Genomic DNA, 19,009 nt, shown 5'->3' with positions numbered 1-19,009 from the left:
GGCCCCACAAAGGAGCTCAGTGGATGGGCCTGTCTCCTGCTTACTGCAGAAAAGATCAGGGCAGGCCCAAAACTCGTGTCCCTGCACCTTAGAAGAAAAAAATAAATGTTCCTGTGCCAAAATAACACTGGCGGAGGAGTGCAAAGGATACTGGGTGATGACATTCATGAAGAGGTAGAACCACATGATGGGCACCGTCACACCGACGACTGGAACCTGGTATAATTCTGTGAAGATAAGAGCGGAGACAGTCCTGTCACTTCGGATGCTTAGGTTTTCATCTTCTTCAACAAAGTAATACAGGTGAATGCAACAGAGACAGCAACGCTGTTTCTCTTGCAAACAGATCTGGACCATGCACTGCTTTACCTGCCTTGATTCTAAGCTATTCTCGGCCTCGAGGGTCATCACATTGGTTTCTTCATACAAATTATAACTTAAGTTTAAAATAAACTCTTCGCCATTTGCTTGAAGGGGACCCCGTTTTACAAAGAAAGACTATGAAACACAGATGTTCAAATTAATATGGTCTTGGAGTTCACATCATGGCGTAATGGAAACGAATCCAACGAGGAGCCATGAGGTTGCGAGTTCAATCCCTGGCTCGCTCAATGGGTCAAAGATCCGGCGATGCCATGAGCTGCAGTGCAGGTCGCAGACACAGCTTGGCTCCAGCTGTGGTGTAGGCCGGTAGCTGTTGCTCTGATTAGATCCCCTGGCCTGGGAACCTCCATATGCCACAGGTGCGGCCCTAAAAAGGCAACAACAAAAAATGATGTTTTTGGTGGTCTTAATCGACAGCTAACACAAGATGAGAGAGACAACCCAGAACTAAATGCTATTTGGAAATAGGTTCAATCCTGCTAGGAAGCCAAGAATTCTAAATTATACAAGGCTATACCATTCTACATCTATTAAATTAGCACTTAAACATTTATAAATAATACCTTCATCTGGCAAGGTGGTAATGGAACTGGCAGCCATTCAGTGGGTATAAATTGGTGCTGTTTTTTAAAAAATCAATTTCTCAGTATGTATTAAGGGGCCATAAAAGTATTGATACTCGCTCTTAGGAATTTATCCTAGTTAACTCATAAGAAGAAAAAAGGTCTATACACAATGCAGTCGTGTTTGTAATAAGGAAAAACTGAATCAATCTAAATGTTCGATGATAGAACAAGGACTATGTATAACTAGATGAAGTGTTATATGTTTGATTAAAAAATCATAAAGAGGGGTCCCCGTCGTGGCTCAGTGGTTAAGGAACCCGACTGGCATCCATGAGGACGTGGGTTCAATCCCTGGCCTTGCTCAGTGGGTCAAAGATCCGGTGTTGCCATGAGCTATGGTGTAAGGTCGCAGACGAAGCTCGGATCCCACGTTGCTGTGGCTGTGGCGGAGGCTGGCAGCCACAGCTCCGATTGGACCCCTAGCCTGGGAACCTCCATATGCTGCAGGTGCAGCCCTGAAAAAGAAAAAAAATAAATTAAATTAAATTAAATTAAAATTAAAATACAAAGAACAGCCTGTCCATTAGAAAGCTTCTCAAGAAAAACAAACAACACCCATAAACATTATATATACTCACATAAAAACTCAAAGAAAGTGAAAAGGAAATATAAAATTATACAAGGATTACAACTATGTGAAAACAGATATAAATAGTGTCAGGAAGGAAACTGGTCAAATGCTATTAGCTCATGTGGAGGGTCATGGAACTTTAAACCTTCTTCCTTTAAATACACTCTACATTAGTTTTATATAATGAGGCTTGCACGGTAGATTTTGGGGAAGAAATAAAATATCTGAGATAAAAAAGAACAAGGGCATAGTAATCCTTGAAGGGTTAGATTTTTTCATTCTGTTAAACTGTTTGGGGGGGGGTTGATTATACAGCATAACTGAAGGAAGTCTAACAAAGTGATGTTGAGATCTGGTTAGTAAATGAATATTAATTTTCTTCAGCAAAAAAGGTCATATATATAAATAAAAGATAATCTGTTCTAATTATATATCTGGATTAGTGGTATTCCATTGTCTTGGAAACACGCAGCAAGTACTGACTTGAAAAGAAAGTTAACGAACGTTATTGTGATTCAGTAACTTCCGAGATCCACTGTATTTCCCACTCTGCTGGGGAAAGACAATCAACAGGGCTTAAAGTACTCAGACGGACGTTTAGTTCTCTTAGAAAATTAAAGGCTAACAGGTCCGCCTGAGGCACAATCAATCCAGGACAAGCAACACCAACAAAAACACAAAGACTTAACAGGGACAATTCTAAAGAAGTTGAAGGCAGATTCTAAAAAATAATTTATATAAATACCCTTCCCTGTGATTTTCAGAAGGCGAATTTTGGTAACTAAATGATCAATCCCAAGGAACTTGATAATGCGTTTATTTCAAAGCCCTTTGCTCTATGGGGACTCTAGCAGACCTGAAAAACCACTGTGTCACAAATCAGCTATACGTCAATTACATCTCAATTAAAACACGTCAGAAATGACTGAGTAATTCAGAGCCTTAAAAACTTTCTTACACATGACCTTCCCCACACACTTTTTGGCAGGCAAAATGGAAGGGGCAACTTTGCAAACTCAGAGAACAGTCACAACTTCGTAACTCATGACCAGATAGCAAACAAATGTTTACTGAGAAACTACTGTCATTCTACAAAATACACTTACCATTTTAGGTCTAAGCAACATAAAGCCTTAATTTAAAAAAATGTTTATTTGTTCCTTGTGTATTTATTTGTATGTATGACACGCTATGTCTTTTAGTACACCATCGGATTGTATCAATAATTCTTTTTTTCTTTATTTCAATTTAACTAGCAACTAATAGATAATTTGTTAAATAGCCACTTTAAAAAGTAATAGCTGGGGGGTGGGGGGATGTGCTTGGGCTGTGGGGTGGAAATCCTGTGAAATCAGATTGTTATGATCATTATACAACTACAGATGTGATAAATTCATTTGAGTAATAAAAAAATTTTAAAAAAGTAATAGCTAACTTATACTACAGACATTTAAACTCATTTTGCTTATTCCTGCTATCTACTCTGTAACTAGGAAAAAGACCTGTATCATTTTTGCTCCTCCTTGCATAGGGGTAGCTCAGCCTGGATCTGGGAGCAGATCTGCCTTTCCCAGCCGAGAAGGATGAACAGGAGTTGAGAGAGCCTGCACTATTGCCAAAATTCTCATGGCTCCAGTCTCTGCAGAGTTATTACTGTTTATTTGCATTTTCAGGATTATCAAACATTCCACATTCAAATGTACACACACATATTCCAAAGCAAAATCAAAAATTTGAAGACACCATCTGTCTTCATTTGCGAATAACTGAGAAGTGCCTGTAAAAGCTTTTGCGGCAGCAATTACCAAGCAATGGTACTATATTTCTGGAAGGTGGAATGGGGATGGTTTCAGGGGATGATTTGGATACGATCATGAAAAAAGAAGTGGTCAAGCCAAGAGTAAAACTGAGACACACTGCTTCCAAAACTGTCAAGTAATTCCACTGGATAATCCCAAACTCACCAGATTTATTGAATAGAACTGCATGGTCATAAATATCAGAAGCCAAGAAGATGAAACCAGGAAGTGGAAGGGCATGCTAGGGAAGAAACATTTCATGTAAATTTAAAGGCAAAAGCATTACAGAATAATTAGAGTACCTTTACAATGACTGAAAGTTTTACAAGCTATTTAACAAGCAGTATCAAGAAAACCACGTCAGACTTATTAAGTTAAATGCATCCAGGCCTTCTGACCCCTTGACATTGTACAGCATCCTCTCAACCCCCAAATTAGGGTTCTGGCCCTATGGAATCTGATGGTCACTACATACAAAACAAACAAACAAAATAGAGCCAGGATCCTTTCCTCAATAAAAAGGGAATGGAAATTGAAATACATTCTGCCCAAAGGATTTGCTACATTTTACTATTTTGGAGACTGCTTAAGCAAATATAAGGGATTTAAAAGCTAGATGAAATGTGAAAGCAGATTTTAGAGTTGAGGAAACTAGTGGGAAAAAGAGATAGGAGGACAATAATAAAGAGAGATTGACAAGGAAGGGGAAACAATAGGTAAGCAAAGATGAAGGCGTCTGACAACCACCCCCCACCACCACCACCACGAGAAGAAGGAATCCCTACAGTAAACATTAACCAAGCAGTCAATCAGGTGCCAAGTACTGTGCTACAAGAACCACAGAGCCCAACAGAATACTCTTCTATTCTTTAAATTCCCCGGCCATACACTCTAGCTCCAATTAAATGTCTCAAATTGCTTGTAAGCAACTTCCACACAAAAAGGGAAGGGATCCCTGCGGTTACTGAAGGTGGAGGCAGCTCTATCCATGTGACACAGAGGGGAGGGACTTGGGCCTGAGCTCCAGAGGAAAGAGGGAGGAGAAAGAGGAAAGTTACAGGAGGTGGCTCAGATCAGCAGTTTCAAACAAGAAGCCTAAGTGTATATAATTAGCTAATTAAACTCCATCAAGGGAACAAAGCCCCTCTGAGGGACTTCTCAGACCCCTCTCTCTCCAACTCTCCCAATGCTTCCCTGCACATATTCTCCTTGGCATGTGGTTTCTGGAAGTTCTATTCCCCTTCCAGGTTCCCATATTGCTTTTAACCTGCTTTCCTCTGAAGAGCACTGGGTTTCTTGGCCCTTGGGGCTCTCTCCTAGTTGGCAGACACGTTCTGTTCACACTGACTGATGATACTCACCCCGTGTAGTAGAGAAGGGGGGCAGCCTATTAAAAGTGCCAAAGTCCGTGGGTCCCATTTTACTGGCTAATAAATTGATCCTGTGACTATATCAGAAGGACGGCCTATCATATCTGGAATAACGTATGACGATAACACCAACTCAGTCATTTTCATCTTCCCTGGGTTCAAGAAATGACTTACGTTATAAAACAAAGCCTCCTTGGAGTGCTTCCCGAACTGTCTGTAGAGAGTCTCTTGGAAAATACCCATCCTTGCTGACATCAGAAGAGCAAAAGTCAGTGCCCCAATACCTGAAAAGCAAACACTGGGTTACGAGATGCCTGCATTTGCTAAGTTCCAGATCTTTTCTTCAAGAACATTAAGCTCTACGAATACTACAAACTAAATGTGGAGCACATACAAAATTTACAAAGATATAAAAAGCAACCACGATATTACCATCCAGTCCTAAATAGTCTGCTATATCTCTCTACATAAACCCATGTATATATTTTATGCTAAGACAGGGTCGTAATGAATATATAATTGAGTATCTTGCTTTCTTCATGATCTTTTTCCTGGATTTCCCTTTAATTCATTAAAAATTAAAAATTTTTTCAAAAGTATGATTTAATGGCTGCATATTATTCTGTCATACGCATAGGCCACATTTAAATGTCTCACAACATGAGAATGGCTAGATTATTTCCAATTATGTCAAAATTAATTAATTAAAATCAACATACATCCCAGTATATAAATCTTTAAACAAAGTGTTGATTAGGATAAACTCTCATAAGAGGAATTATTGAATCAAAGGTTGTAAAAATTTTACTTTATTTTTATTTTGGGGGGATTTTTTTAATTACTCAATGAATTTTATTACATTTATAGTTGTACAACAATCATCACAACCAAATTTTATAGCATTTCCATCCCAAAAATCTCAATACATAATTTTTTCCCAAAAAGGCTGCGTCAATTTACCCTAAATGGTTTATATGAAAAAGTCACCTTACTGTACCCTCAGCAGCAATGAGAATAATCGTTTCCTATCTTGCCAATATAACAGATCAAAAACAAGAAGGTGCTGCATTTTTATTTCAATTTGCATTTCTTTGATTACTAGACTAGTGAGACTGAACGTTAAGATTATTGGACACTTTTCCGCCCATGAATTGTGTGTTCATGTCTTTTGCAAGTTTTTCTTATCGGATAAAGTATCTTTTAACAGCTCCTAAAGATCTTGCTATGTTAGGAACAACAACCTAAAGGGATCAGGTTTCGAAGTCAAAAAGCAAGGAGAACACAGTTCTGTCCCCGCTACACCCTTCCATGCGGTCAGTCTCAATCTGTTACTGCTGTTACTGAATGAACCCTTCATCACAGCAAGGGTAGAGCTCCACAGGACGTGTTTCCATTAATTCCACACAGAGACACTTGTGTTGTACAAAATTCCCTAGGAGATTCTGGGGATCAGTCAGGTGTGGAGACACTGCCCTGCAGAGCAACGAACTTACGCAGAAAATAAATCTAAGCTTTAGAAGAGCGGGTCTCTGGGAAATTTAGTCAACTGCTGTAATGTGCCCTGCTTTTGTAGAAGCTTCTGCTCAGCAGACAGATCATAAAGAAAAGGAGGACACTCTGAGTACTGCTCCCGGAGCGTGTGATGCGCGACCAGACACAGACGCCTCTTTTCCTACGAGGGGCAACCAAGAGAACCATCCCTGGAGCAGAAGACAGTACCACCAACATGGACGTTTCCTCTTTGTCACTTCGTGAGCAACGAGGTTCCGATATAAAATCCCAGGTGCCTCTCGCTTCCATGGCATAATTTGTTTAGCCAATGCTTCTTGCCAAGAAACCTATCCCTTAGGAGGAAACTCTGCAAACAGAACTGCAGAGGCAATTAGCGTTATTTGTAATTACTGTACTTGCCTAGCAACCACCATGCAAATGCCTGGAATCCATCATTCTCACTCGAGCTGGACTGCGAAGTCTAGGAAATCAGAAAAATAATAATAGTAAGAGGTACAGAGAGACCAGAACTACATGTAAGGGCCCTCAGTCCAAGGGCAATATACACGTTACCTACTTCCCTGCACTCTCTCTGAGATGTAAATCCTCATATTACGTGAGCACTGACATTTGCTGTATTAGTAAAGGACCTGGGTCCCCATGACAGGCAGGGAAGAGAAATGATCTGTGAACAGATTCTTACCACCTGCTTTGCTGACATGAACGTGCAAATAAATATCCCCACAGACACCAGGGCAATGGAGGTGTATTTGAATATACTGTATCTGCAAAAAATAAGAACAAGAACTTAGGAAAGCAGGGATACAAATTTCCACATGTGTGTACAGTCCAAAGTTTCATGAGAGTACAAATCACTAGGACAAGATCCATCGATCCATCAAGGGGATCCCTTCCCGGCAAGGTCCGTCGAAGTCTGTGTGAAAGAATCAGGTCGAGGACTGGTTTCTAAACAATACCCTTTCTTGGAATTGTGTAAAATTGTTTGTTTCAGGAGTTCCTACTGTAGCGCAGCGGTAATGAACCCGACTAGTATCCCTGAGGATGTGGGTTTGATCCCTGGCCTCACTCAGTGGGTTAAGAATCCCACATTGCTGTGGCTGTGGTGTAGACTGGCAGCTGCAGCTCCAATTCGACCCCTAGCCTAGGAACTTCCATCTGCCACACGTGTGGCCCTAAAAAGTAAAAAAAAAAAAGGTTTCAAATAATTTGTGAACCAAGATTGTTTCATTAGAAAACAAAACCAGAAAATGACACAGAACAGACTGACATTCCATCCTGCTCTAGAGTCCAAATGAAAGCCTGAGATCTTAACGGGCACCCACTGCTTCTCCTGGCTTCTGCGGCCCAAACCTGAGTGGGAAGAGACACAGCACACAAGGGAAGAACGGAAGGAGTGGCAGGCAGGGACAAGCGGCAGGATTCTATACTCAGAAAATGGTTCAACAGTCTATTTTCAGGGAAGGAAAGGATGTTGTTTGAACGCCTCTGCATGACTTAAATATTGGCTTTAAATGCTGCCATAGTTGGATAAGGGAAGAAATACTGGACTAACAGGACCCTGAGCAGGAATAACAGTGGCATTTCACATGAACTAAAATACTACCAATTAACATCCCTCTCAGGCCCTTGGTGTGATAGAGCAAAAGGCCTCTGGCAAGAACGAAATTAAAACCTTCTATCTAAAGTTTTCTTCTCAAATACTTTATACAGTTCTGGTCACAGCACCTCGTAAAAAGGCCAACAGAACCAGCTAAGAGCCAGAGCAAGGGGCCGAGGGCAACATGCTACGGAAGAGGGACGGGGCGAGGATCCAGTACTGGCTGAGGCAGATATAAAAATAAGGGAACGCTTTCATCTGGAAAGATCAGATGGAGAGGTTTACAATTCAGGCTGAAAAAATAATGAAGGGCCTGGTTAAGATGAATATAGATTTGGTCTTCAAATCTTGGAATGAGGATAAGCTTGAAGGGGCTCCAGTCAATATAAACAAAATGAGAATAAATTATGAATTCGTGACATTAGTTAGCATAGGGAAATGCCTGCTTTCTGGGTGACAGACACAGAAGAGAGTCCAACAGAGCTGGAGAGAGATATTCAAGATAACATACTCAACACAAGTGCTTAAGGAGGAAAACCGAGATGTTTGAAAAAGGACCCGGACATCAGGGGTACTATCAGGAAAATACCTTTTTTTTTTTTAAAGAGTTCTAGACAATTATTTTTATAACAGTAATTCAAGTACAGAAGTTAAAAAGTCAAAGAGCACCTCAAAATTTTTAATGAAATCGGCAGGCTTCTGTCCCCTCCCAACCCCAGACCTTATTACCTTCTGGTGTTTCTTCTGGTATTTACCTCTATCTATTTAAATAGTATGGTTATCCTATTATTTCTTGATTTATCAAGTTTAGAATATAATATGTGTATATATATCATACATATGTGTGTATATATATATATATATATATTCTTTTTAGTGTGAAAGTGTAATTTATTTCCTTTTTCCACCATCTACATAGACTCGTCAAATACAGTTATTTGATAATATGTCAGTACATATTTTTTAAATCTTACGATCACATAAATATTATTCACAGTGTAGCACACTACAGAATTACATTTCTTTTCTTGATCAAATGTTTTCCCTATAGTTAGTCATTGCTTCATATTTTCCTTAATGAACACAGTCTGGAGCTTTCAAAACCTCTCGGTATGACCAAAGTTATTACCATGTTTTATTATTTTCTGTTGTTGTTTGGAACAATTTATTGAGCTATAATTTAAATACGATAAACTGCAATGTAATAAGTTTTGACATTTATATAGTCACCACAATCAAAAAAATGAACATCTTCAATCTGTTCTTTTATAAACCCTTCTTCCCACCATTACTTACATTTATGCTTCTTCCCAAAACACTGATCCTCTCTCTGTCACTACAGATTAGACGGCCTTAAAAAAAATTGTATAAATGGAATGATATATACACTTGTTTTATGTGGCTTATTTTACTCGGCAAAATTATTTTAATAGTTACACATGTTGTAACATGTCAATAATTTACTCCTTTTTATCGATGAATTTAATTCCATAGAATGGACATATACAATTTGTTTATCCAATCATTTGTTGGTGGGCACTGGATCACTTCCAGTTTGGGCTATTACAAACAAAGGAGCTATGAACATTCACATATAAATCTTTGTATGGATAGATACTATCATTTATCTAAGGTAAATATCTAGCAGCAGAATGGCTGGATCCTGTGGGACATTTATGATTAATTTTTAGGTTAACCACAAAACGATTTCCTCAAGTGGTTGTACCATTTTACCTTTCTGCTAACAGCTGTATGAAAATTCTAGTTCTTCATATCCTCACGAAAACTTTCTATGTTTTGGTCAGTTTTCTTTTAATTTACTTTTTCTGATAGGTCTGTAATGGCACTTGGTCGTGATTTTCATTTGAATTTTGCAAACGACTAATGAGAGTCAGCATTTTTTTCATGTGTTTATTTGGCATCCATATGTTTAACTGATGAAGTGTTCACTGACCATTTTGCCCATTTTTATTGGGCTATACGGTTTTAAAATGATTTTTATTTTTGTCCATCATAGTTGGTTTACAGAGTTCTGTCAATTTCTACTGTACAGCAAAGTGACCCAGTCGCACACGCATACACATACATTCTTTTACTCACATTATCCTCTATCGTGTTCCCTCCTAAGGGACTGGATATAGTTCCCCATGCTAGACAGCGTTCACTCCAAATGCGTTCTTTTACTCACATTATCCTCTATCGTGTTCCCTCCTAAGGGACTGGATATAGTTCCCCATGCTAGACAGCGTTCACTCCAAATGCGTTCTTTTTATAATAAGCTCTTTTGTATCCCAATTATGAGTCAAAAATCAAAGGCTGGAAAGACCCCAGTCTAACCCCGTGTGAATATTAACACCACCAAGAAGCACAGGGGTCACTTCAAAGGTGATGAACCTGACATCAAAGGTGATGAACCTATTCATGCTGGAATAGGGAGAACCTAGAAAAGAAATCAATACAACGGTACTTATCTGGCAAAGACATAAGCCTCAGGAGATAAAGAGCCCATGATAAGGAGCCCAGTAGGACACGGCAGTTGTCCTTTTTATGACACAGCCCTTATTACTTAGAAACTCCCCGTTCCCACACTGAATTGCCAGCTACTTTCCAAGCTGGTATAGAGAGGGCGAATACCGGGGCAGGGTGTTGCACACGCTGAAAAGCTGGCATCAGTGTGTACAATTTTGGTCTGAACAGTGAGGATGAACGTCCCCTGAGAATGTTTCAGACAGTAAGTGTCTGAAACACCCCCCCCTTCCCTGGGAGGTAAGGGTGAGGCTCTGATGAAGGTGAGAGACATGTAGCTTGAAAGGGCATCCCAGGTACTCCTGATATTTCCCAACCACACAGAGAGAGCCACTGGGGACAGTCACAAAGGACAGCCTTGAAACTTTTCATTGCATCTTGTTGGCCACATGGGCCTTTGTTAGGATTTTCTTTGTAATAAGTATGATCATTCTGAGGTAGGAGAGAGATGGGCTCCAAGCCAGACATTAACAACTAGCCTCTTATTTATACTTCCTCTTCTTTTTTTTTTTTTTTTTTTTTTTTTGCTTTTTAGGGCCACACCCATGGCATATGTAGTAGTTCCCAGGTTAGGGGTTGAATTGGAGCTATGGCCGCCAGCCTACACCACAGCCACAGCAACTCAGGATCCGATCCTTGTCTGCAACCTACACCACAGCACATGGCAACAGTGGATTCTTGACCCACTAAGCAAGGCTAGGGACCGAACCCGCTACCTCACGGGTCCTAGCTGGGTTCCATAACTGCTGAGCCACAAAGGTTACTCCCTGTTTATATTTCTTGAGGCAGGAGATATAGGTAGGCTCCAGGATAGACATTTACAACCTATTTATACTTGGAGAAGGAGGTAACAACAGGGACAAGGTAAGTAACTGGATCAGTTATCAAGTAAATAACTGGCTTTGTCTCCTGTGGACACTTTAAACAATGGTAATGCCAGGGGCCAAGTGGGGTCAAGCCCTGCTAGGGCAAAAGATCAAGATGTCACATACCTCCCACCTTGAGTCAGGGAAACCCTAACCACACGTGTGCAGAAAGACCCCTAGGATCAGAAAGGGCGGGGGCACCAGGCCATGAGTCCTGGTAACCTTCCCATAATCCCTTGCTCTGGAATCCATTTTGGCAAAAGATGCACACGCATGCTGGGGAGAGCCCTGGGTTCAATCAGGTGTGAGAAACAGAGTGACACAATGGGCCAAAGGAAAACAAAGACTCGGAATAACTGCCCCTATATAAGTGATTTAAATCACCCCTTTGGCACACTTTCCACTAGCGGGGCATCCACACACCTGAGTGTGCTGTTTTGCTTCTAAACTGCTTACCTGTGTGCTCTCCCACATGTTGTACTGTGTCTCTAGTAATAAACTTTTTTTTTTCTTTCTTTCTTTTATCTTTTTAGGGCCTCGCCCTTGACATATGCAAGTTCCCAGGCTAGGGCTCAAATTGGAGCTACACCTGCCGGCCTACACCACAGCAACACTGGACCCAAGCCTCATTTGCAATCCACACCGCAGCTCATGGAAACACCAAATCCTTAACCCACTGAGAGAGGCCAGGGATTGAACCTGTGTCCTCATGGATACTCGTCAGATTTTTTTCCACTGCGCCACAATGGGAAGTCCTTTTTTTTTTTCTCTATTTTTTTGAGCACATGTTTTTATAGTCTTTGACTCCTTGAAACATTCTTGCTTTCAGCGGGGGCAAGCATCAGGGCAACTCTGCTTTTGGCTCCTAGCCTCCAGCTGGTCTAGGGCTATAGGATTCCTGGTTTTCAGCCAAGCTGCCCAGGTTCCATTCCTGAGCAGGAATTACGCTCTCGCTTCAATCCATCACTCACTGCTGTCTCTCCGAGATCAGTTCCTTGTTCATTATGGCATACCAGTGAATGCTTTCTAGGGCCTTGGGAAAGCTGGAAATGGTTCGTGTCTGGGCCCTCATAAGGTCACCATTAGCCACATGTGGCTACTGAGTGCTTAAAATGTAACCAGTGAAACGGGAAACTACCTATTTAACTGTATTTACTTTTAAATATTTAAATTTAAATCTAAATAGTCACATGTAGCCAGAGGTGACCACGTGGGACAATGAAGTTCCAGATCAACTAGCTTCAAGGTTCAACGATAAGAGCTAATCAGCTCTACACAGAGAATGCTGCTCCAAAGCCACAGGTGGGGTCCCTTACCCCCTCTGCCTCAGGAAGGTGCATCATTGTCACAGAGAGAACTGAGGAACAAGGCAGGTAACCAAGAGCAAACTTATGGCCACTATGAAAAAAGGAATCCAGACAGCTTAGGGCAGGGGCTCAAGTTATCCTTCCTATACATAAAAATTATCAAAGACAATTGTTTACCTTTTCTTCAAAATGATAATCCCTAGGATCATGTTGGCAATTAGAGAACCCTGTAAAAAGAGACGACAGAGTTTTAGTGCACGAGTGAAAGAAAATAACGTAATTCAAGGTAAGTATGAAGAGGGACATGGGGGAAAATCAGCTGGAAAAAAGGAGGTTAGGACGAATGATGAGTGAGGTTCAACTGTTCCCAAGATGGCAAGAAGTACAAACCTTAAAAAAGGGTCATGCAAAATAATACGACCTTTCAAAGATGACAGTGAGAATAAAAATGATCAATTCTCCGTAAGGGGTCATTGCTGAAGCGAGGGCTTAGAAAGAATAAATTATATTATAGACTTATTTTTGTCAAATTTTCAATCGATCTCATTTATAGGAGCCTTGAATAAGCTTCTCCTCACCCACAGTTTGACTGAATGCAATGGTACAGGGATCTCTTTTTCCTCTGGAAGGGTGTCGATTAACCAGCAGGTGTTTACTGAAAGTCTACTATGTGCTCGATGCTTTGAAGGTCATCTTAGTCACTGACACTGGCTCTGGAGTGTCCCTGGAGGGGTAGCACATTCCATCTCACAGAAACCTCAGGCCCCAGAAAAATGCTAAAATTCCAGGTTTCACCCATTTTGTATTCTCTGCAGTCCTAACATTCCCCCCTGTATTTCCTTCCTCAGGGAACACTCTGTTCTTGCTCATATACAAACTAAACGCAGTCGCCCACCGTGCGGGAGGCAAAAATGAAAACCCCTGCTGCTTTGAGAGAAACCCTCCCTTCATCAAGAATTCCCCTCGTGTGTCTGCTTTCAGAAAAAAATCAGAAAAGCGAGGTCCCAGTTTCATGTACTAAAAGCACATGTGATTGTATGGACGAAAAGAAGTAACAAGTAATGAGGGGTAAGTTCACATTCACAGCACGTCTGGATATACAATCATCCGGAGGAAAGAAGTCACAGGTAAACTGCCATCTAGGAAATCTCAGCCTCCCTTTCATCACTCGCCCCGAGGCCGCTACTAAATGCAAGCGCACCGTCCACCCTGCCCTTTCGCTCCTCTCGGACGCGGCCCCGGGGAGAGCCCGCCTCTGCTTCCGCAGCCAAGAGCCTCCTTCCGGGGTCGCTGCCCCCGCCGTGGGCCCCACGTGCCCGCCCGGCCGCAGCCCCCGGGGGCGCCCGCGTGCGCCGGCGGACTTACGGATCGGAATATCATGTGCAGAGGCATGGCGATGTTGAGGTTCAGGGCGTAGTTGTTGACCACGCTGACCGTGAAGAACATGGCCACCATGGCGCCGTAGTACCTGAGGAGCAGACACACGGCTCGTCAGCAGGAGAAGCCCGCCCAGAAGCCCGGACAGATGGGGGGTTTCAAAAGCTTTCCCCGGCCACAAACAAAGAACGACACGATGCCATGCGCAGCAACATGGACGGAACCAGAGCCTCTCCCACGGAGTGAAGTGAGTCAGAAAGCGAAAGACAAACACCATGTGCTATCACTTATACCCGGAACCCAATCCCCAGCACAGACGAACCTCAACACAGAAAAGAAAGTCTTGGACTTGGACAACAGACTTGTGGCTGCCCGGGGGCGAGGGAGGAAGTGGGAGGGATGGGGGCTTGGGGTTAAGGGATGCACACTGTTGCTCTTGGAGTGGGTTTACAATGAGATCCTGCTGTGTAGCCTGGAGAGCTAGGTCTAGATACTTATATCGCAACAGAACAAAGGGAGGAAAAAAAAGGTATACATGTAACTTGGTCCCCATGCTGTACAGTGGGAAAAAAAAATTTTTTTAATTAAAAAAAAAAAAGCTTTATGCTTATGTCCTCTGTATCACAGGGTTCTATCACTGCTATAAATGTGAAGTCAAATACCAAGTACATATGAAAATATGTCACAAAGCAGGACTAACATGAAAACAATTTCACTATACAATGTGTTTCAAGAAACATCGTTTTAAGATTGTTCAAGTATGAATAAATCTAAAAATGAGGCTTCAGGAGTTCCAGTTGAGGCTCAGCAGGTTAAGAAGCTGATGCTGTCTCTGGGAGGATGCGGGTTCAGTCCATGGCCTTGCTCAGTGGGTTAAGGATCTGGCGTTGCCACAAGCTGCAGCTTGGGTCACAGATTCGGCTCAGATCTGGTGTTGCCATGGCTGCGGTGTAGGCCGGCAGCTGCAGCTCCGATTCGATCCCTAACCTGGGAACTTCCATATGCCGCAGATACGGCCATAGAAAGGAAAAAACAAAAATGAGGCTTCAAAAGAGTTCCCTAATAGGTAGCAATGGGTCTTGCAAAAGACAGTTTTTATTACTGTACTAGTTCATTATATATAATTTTCACTGACCTCTAAAGAACGTGAAAACTGCTTTATTCTCTCAAATATTGCCTCTATATACTTGTTTACATACTATTAATTTTCACTGTTTCTAAAGAAAAGATCTGCTAAGTCAAAGGTTATTTTTGCCTTAACAACTGTTAAAATTACCCAGTCCTCTGAACCAGTAACCTCCAAATTAACAAGGGCATCCTTTGACTTGTACAAATTCATATTTAAAATCAGAGCCCCTATTTTTAGAGAAGGTATAGGTCTTTGAATAATAATAAAAACCGAAAACCGAAAAAAGAAAATCCAGTAACCCTAATCACTTAGAAAGATGGAGAAATACAAATGAAAAATTATAAAGAAATAAATTAAGTTTACATGTGTACATCCCCATGTTGATCTAGAAAATACTTAAGATGCCTTTCATGCATATATATCTGCTTAAGCCATTTAAAATGCCATTTTTTGTAGGCCAAAAGGGGTTGAATACAGCAATTTCATATGATTCAAACTGATACATGCAAAAAGACAAAAATCATAGTTGAAGGACATGGCTAAACCATGCAGGGCAAAGGTGACTAAGTGCTTCCACATTCTTCAGGAAATACTGGAAGTCTTGCTCCATCTCCCTATCCTTCTTCACCTTTGCGCATCTGGAGGCTGCTCGACAACACTGTCTCAAGTTATCTTCCCTTGTGACAAGAACCGATTTTGCATTCCTGGTTAGGGATTTGCTATCTGCCCTGATAGGCAGCCGTGCCAGGGCTAAATTAACACAGTCTGGAAAGTCTGAAGAGCTTAATATAGACACAGGCAAGGTTACCACTAAGAGCTACTTCAGCTTCTCGATAATATGCCACTGGTAACTTCTCAAGGTTTCTTGCCCAATTTCCCTAGTCCTAGCTTTAAAAAAATGACATTTGGAGATAAAGGGAGTTCATCAAGTTATCTTAGGATAATTAATCCCAAGCCTTCCAAGAGCTGCCTGGGCACTGCCTAGAATCCGCTCGTGGGGATGAGTGACAAGGGCAAGCTTTTGATTATAGTTTCACGGAGAAAATACAACAGCCCGCACCAGCTGGACACACAGGAGCATGGCTGTCAGGGCAAGATCACGAGAAGCCTCCAGGGGCAGGACTGGGAGTTTGGGCTTCCCTCGGAACCTAAGGCTGACCTCTGAGGGCTCGTAAGAGAGGACGTCAGGATACAGCTGCGAGATGTTGAAATGGCGGGAGGACAAGCTGAGGGGCAGGTCAGGAGGCCAGGCACGAGTATCAACGTCATGGCAAGAGCGAACAGGTTCCTGAACCACGCCAGTGGCAACCAGAGAAGAGATAAAGAGTGGAAGGAAGAGGGAAAGGACTGGAGGAATCAAACCTGCTGGAGCTCCTACTCTGATGTAAATGCTGGTCTTGGGAGCAAAAAGCTGTGTGTAGATACTGAAGCCAAGGGCGGAAAAAGTATTCAGAATATTTAGCCTCATGTTGGGCAATGTAAAAATACAACAGTAATGGCGTTCCCTTCGTGGCTCAGTGGTAACGAACCCAACTAGCGTCCATGAGGACACGGGTTCGATCCCTGGCCCCACTCAGTGAGTTAAAATATCCTGCATTGCCGTAAGTTGTAGTATATGTCGCAGACACTGCTCAGATCTGGTGTTGGTGTGGCTGTGGCGTAGGCTGGCAGCTACAGCTCCAATTAGACCCCTAGCCTGGGAACCTCCATATGCCCCGCGTGTTGCCCTACAGAAATAAACAAACAAATAAATAAATATACAATAGTGGTAACAAAATTCAGCCAGATTTTCTATAGCAAGCTACTCAGAAAGGCTGACACTATCCTATGAAATAGGCACAGTTGGGTGAATTACACTTTGATTTCAAGTCTCTCACAGCAAGAATGCTGAGTTTTCACTGCATCGTTTATTATAAGATCTGCCCTGTTTTCTTTTTGGCCCCATGACTACAGTTATGCAAATTCGGACCAATGGATGGAGGTCTGGCATTAACAGTTTTACCTTAGCTTGCCATTCGGTTCCTTCCGATTGAGGTGAAATTCACGTCACATAAAAGCAACCACTTTAAAGTGAGCAACTCCTTGGCATTTAATATGTTTACAGTGTTGTGCAATCACCGCCTCTATTTCCAAAGCCGTTAGTTTTAAAAACTAATAATGATGTCACTCTTACCACATGTGATAACTTTGGCAACATGAGGATAACATATGTAACTATTTAAAAACGGGTGGTCAACCAGGCCTTTAACTGAACATACACTAGACAGACAGAAGAGACACACACACACACACACACACACACACACACACACACACACACACAATTATCTCCGTTGGGGTTATTTCAAGTGTTGTAGCAGGAATTTTATTTCAAAAAATAGGCTCCCTGGAGTTTCGCAACATATTAAATTCAAAAAATGAATTATTCTACTGATCTTTGATACAAATCTTATAAAAGGATGCCTTATACTCCTTTTACACAAGTACCTAAAAAGCTCTTAGTTAAACAAAAAAAGGCTAAAAGAGAGACTTCACTGTGCCGTACCTTATGGGGATAGCTGGCCGCTTTCTTCCCAAATCAGCCTCAAAGAGGAAACCTTCCACGGCGATAAATAAAAACTGCGCAAATGTCACAATGTTCCCGCATCCTGGATGCTTCCTATGTAGTAAATAACAAAAAGAAAAAGGCACAGAAAACTGAGATAAAAGGCTCTAAGACTTGTCTTATTGATGGTTCAGAATAACAGGGAAGATAGATTTCTACCACCCACTGTCCTTCCTTATCTACGCCGTCGTACCCCACGGATCACATGCGCTGAGCACAGACCCACAGAGAACCTCGGCTTTCCTCCTTCACTCTTCCTCAGGTGCAACAGGCCTTGAGTGAGAAGCACTCTGATCATGCTCCTTCCTGGAACCATGATGTAACTCTCTCCCAGTAAATCATAAGAAGTCGGTTATAGGTTCTTGTTGGCTTTTCAACTCTGGCCAGGCTACTCTTTAAAAACCCATATGCCTGAGAAGCCTCACCCTCCGAGATGAAGCGGAGCCCTGGAGTCTGTACTTTTGAACGCTTCCCACTTGATCCTAAATGGATCCAGAGTTTAGAACCACTAGTGTAGGCCTGGGGAAAGGGCTGGGAGGTACAGGGGTGTGTGCGTTGCACAGGTAATTCTTACCTGTTGTCAAAGGGATGGGAACCAGTGTGCTCCACGGTGCTCAAAAGCACACAATGACATGCAGGATCCAGCTCTGCTGCTTACCTTGTGACAGTGGCAGTTATTTAATTACCCTAAATTTAGTTTCTTTATCTTCAAAATGGGAACAGTATTAGTGCCTATCTCACTGGCTTACTGTAGAGTAAATAAGCCAGTCCCTGCAAAGCACTTAAGAGGGGAAAAAGGCAAAGATGTGAACTCTGGAATCTGGTACTCTCCACAAAGTGGGCATAGGTGGAAACTACATCAACAGAGCAAAGGCCATAAGTGACAAACCCACAGCTAACATCATATGCAATGGTGAGAAACTGAAAGCATTTCTTCTAAGATCAGGAATAAAACAAGGATGTCCCCTCTCATCACTTTTATTCAACACAGTTTTGAAAGTTCTAGCCATGGCAATCAGAGAAGAAAAAGAAATACCAGAGCTGGTTCTTTGAAAAGATAAACAAAACTGATAAGCCTCTGGTCAGATGTACCAAGAAGAAAAGAGAGAGAACCCAAATAAACAAAATAAAAAATGAAAAAGGAGAAATCTCAGCTAACACTGCAAAAAAAAGAAAAAAAAGGAAAAAAATAAGAGAATACTATGAACAACCTTATGCCAACAAATTTGACGGCCTAGAAAAAACAGAGACAAGTTTCTAGAAACATACAGCCCACCAAAATGAATCAAGAAGAAATAATGTGATAGACCGATCACTAAAAGTGAAATAGCATTTGTAAA

General features: G+C 41.7%; 1 protein-coding gene across 7 annotated transcripts in view; it reads right to left on the bottom strand.

The window, feature by feature from the left end:
* The window catches only part of SLC35B4 (solute carrier family 35 member B4), a 35,327-nt gene that overhangs the window by 6,712 nt on the left and 9,606 nt on the right, over positions 1-19,009 (bottom strand). For 4 of the 7 annotated variants that reach the window (XR_014833799.1, XR_014833798.1, XR_014833800.1 and 1 more), the window contains exons 2-9: positions 17,610-17,723; positions 13,924-14,026; positions 12,736-12,785; positions 6,945-7,026; positions 6,662-6,722; positions 4,925-5,034; positions 3,546-3,621; positions 152-227 (exon numbers count right to left, since the gene is read on the bottom strand). Coding sequence is in view for 3 of the 7 variants with exons in the window: in XM_013985613.3 (XP_013841067.2) it covers positions 152-227; positions 3,546-3,621; positions 4,925-5,034; positions 6,662-6,722; positions 6,945-7,026; positions 12,736-12,785; positions 13,924-14,026; positions 17,610-17,723 (672 nt within the window). In the remaining 4 variants the exon portion in view is untranslated. Of the gene's footprint in view, positions 1-151; positions 228-3,545; positions 3,622-4,924; positions 5,035-6,661; positions 6,723-6,944; positions 7,027-12,735; positions 12,786-13,923; positions 14,027-17,609; positions 17,724-18,243; positions 18,364-19,009 lie in introns of those variants that run through there. The other 3 variants (XR_014833802.1, XM_085005431.1, XM_085005430.1) reach the window with 2 other exon arrangements.

The sequence above is a fragment of the Sus scrofa genome, chromosome 18 (assembly GCF_054392235.1).
Source record: "Sus scrofa isolate SSC_HxYL_T2T_F1_AM1 chromosome 18, Sscrofa_HxYL_maternal_Yorkshire_Landrace_v2.0, whole genome shotgun sequence".
NCBI classification, from domain to species: Eukaryota; Metazoa; Chordata; class Mammalia; order Artiodactyla; family Suidae; genus Sus; species Sus scrofa.
This window is presented reverse-complemented; position numbering and strand designations above follow the sequence as displayed.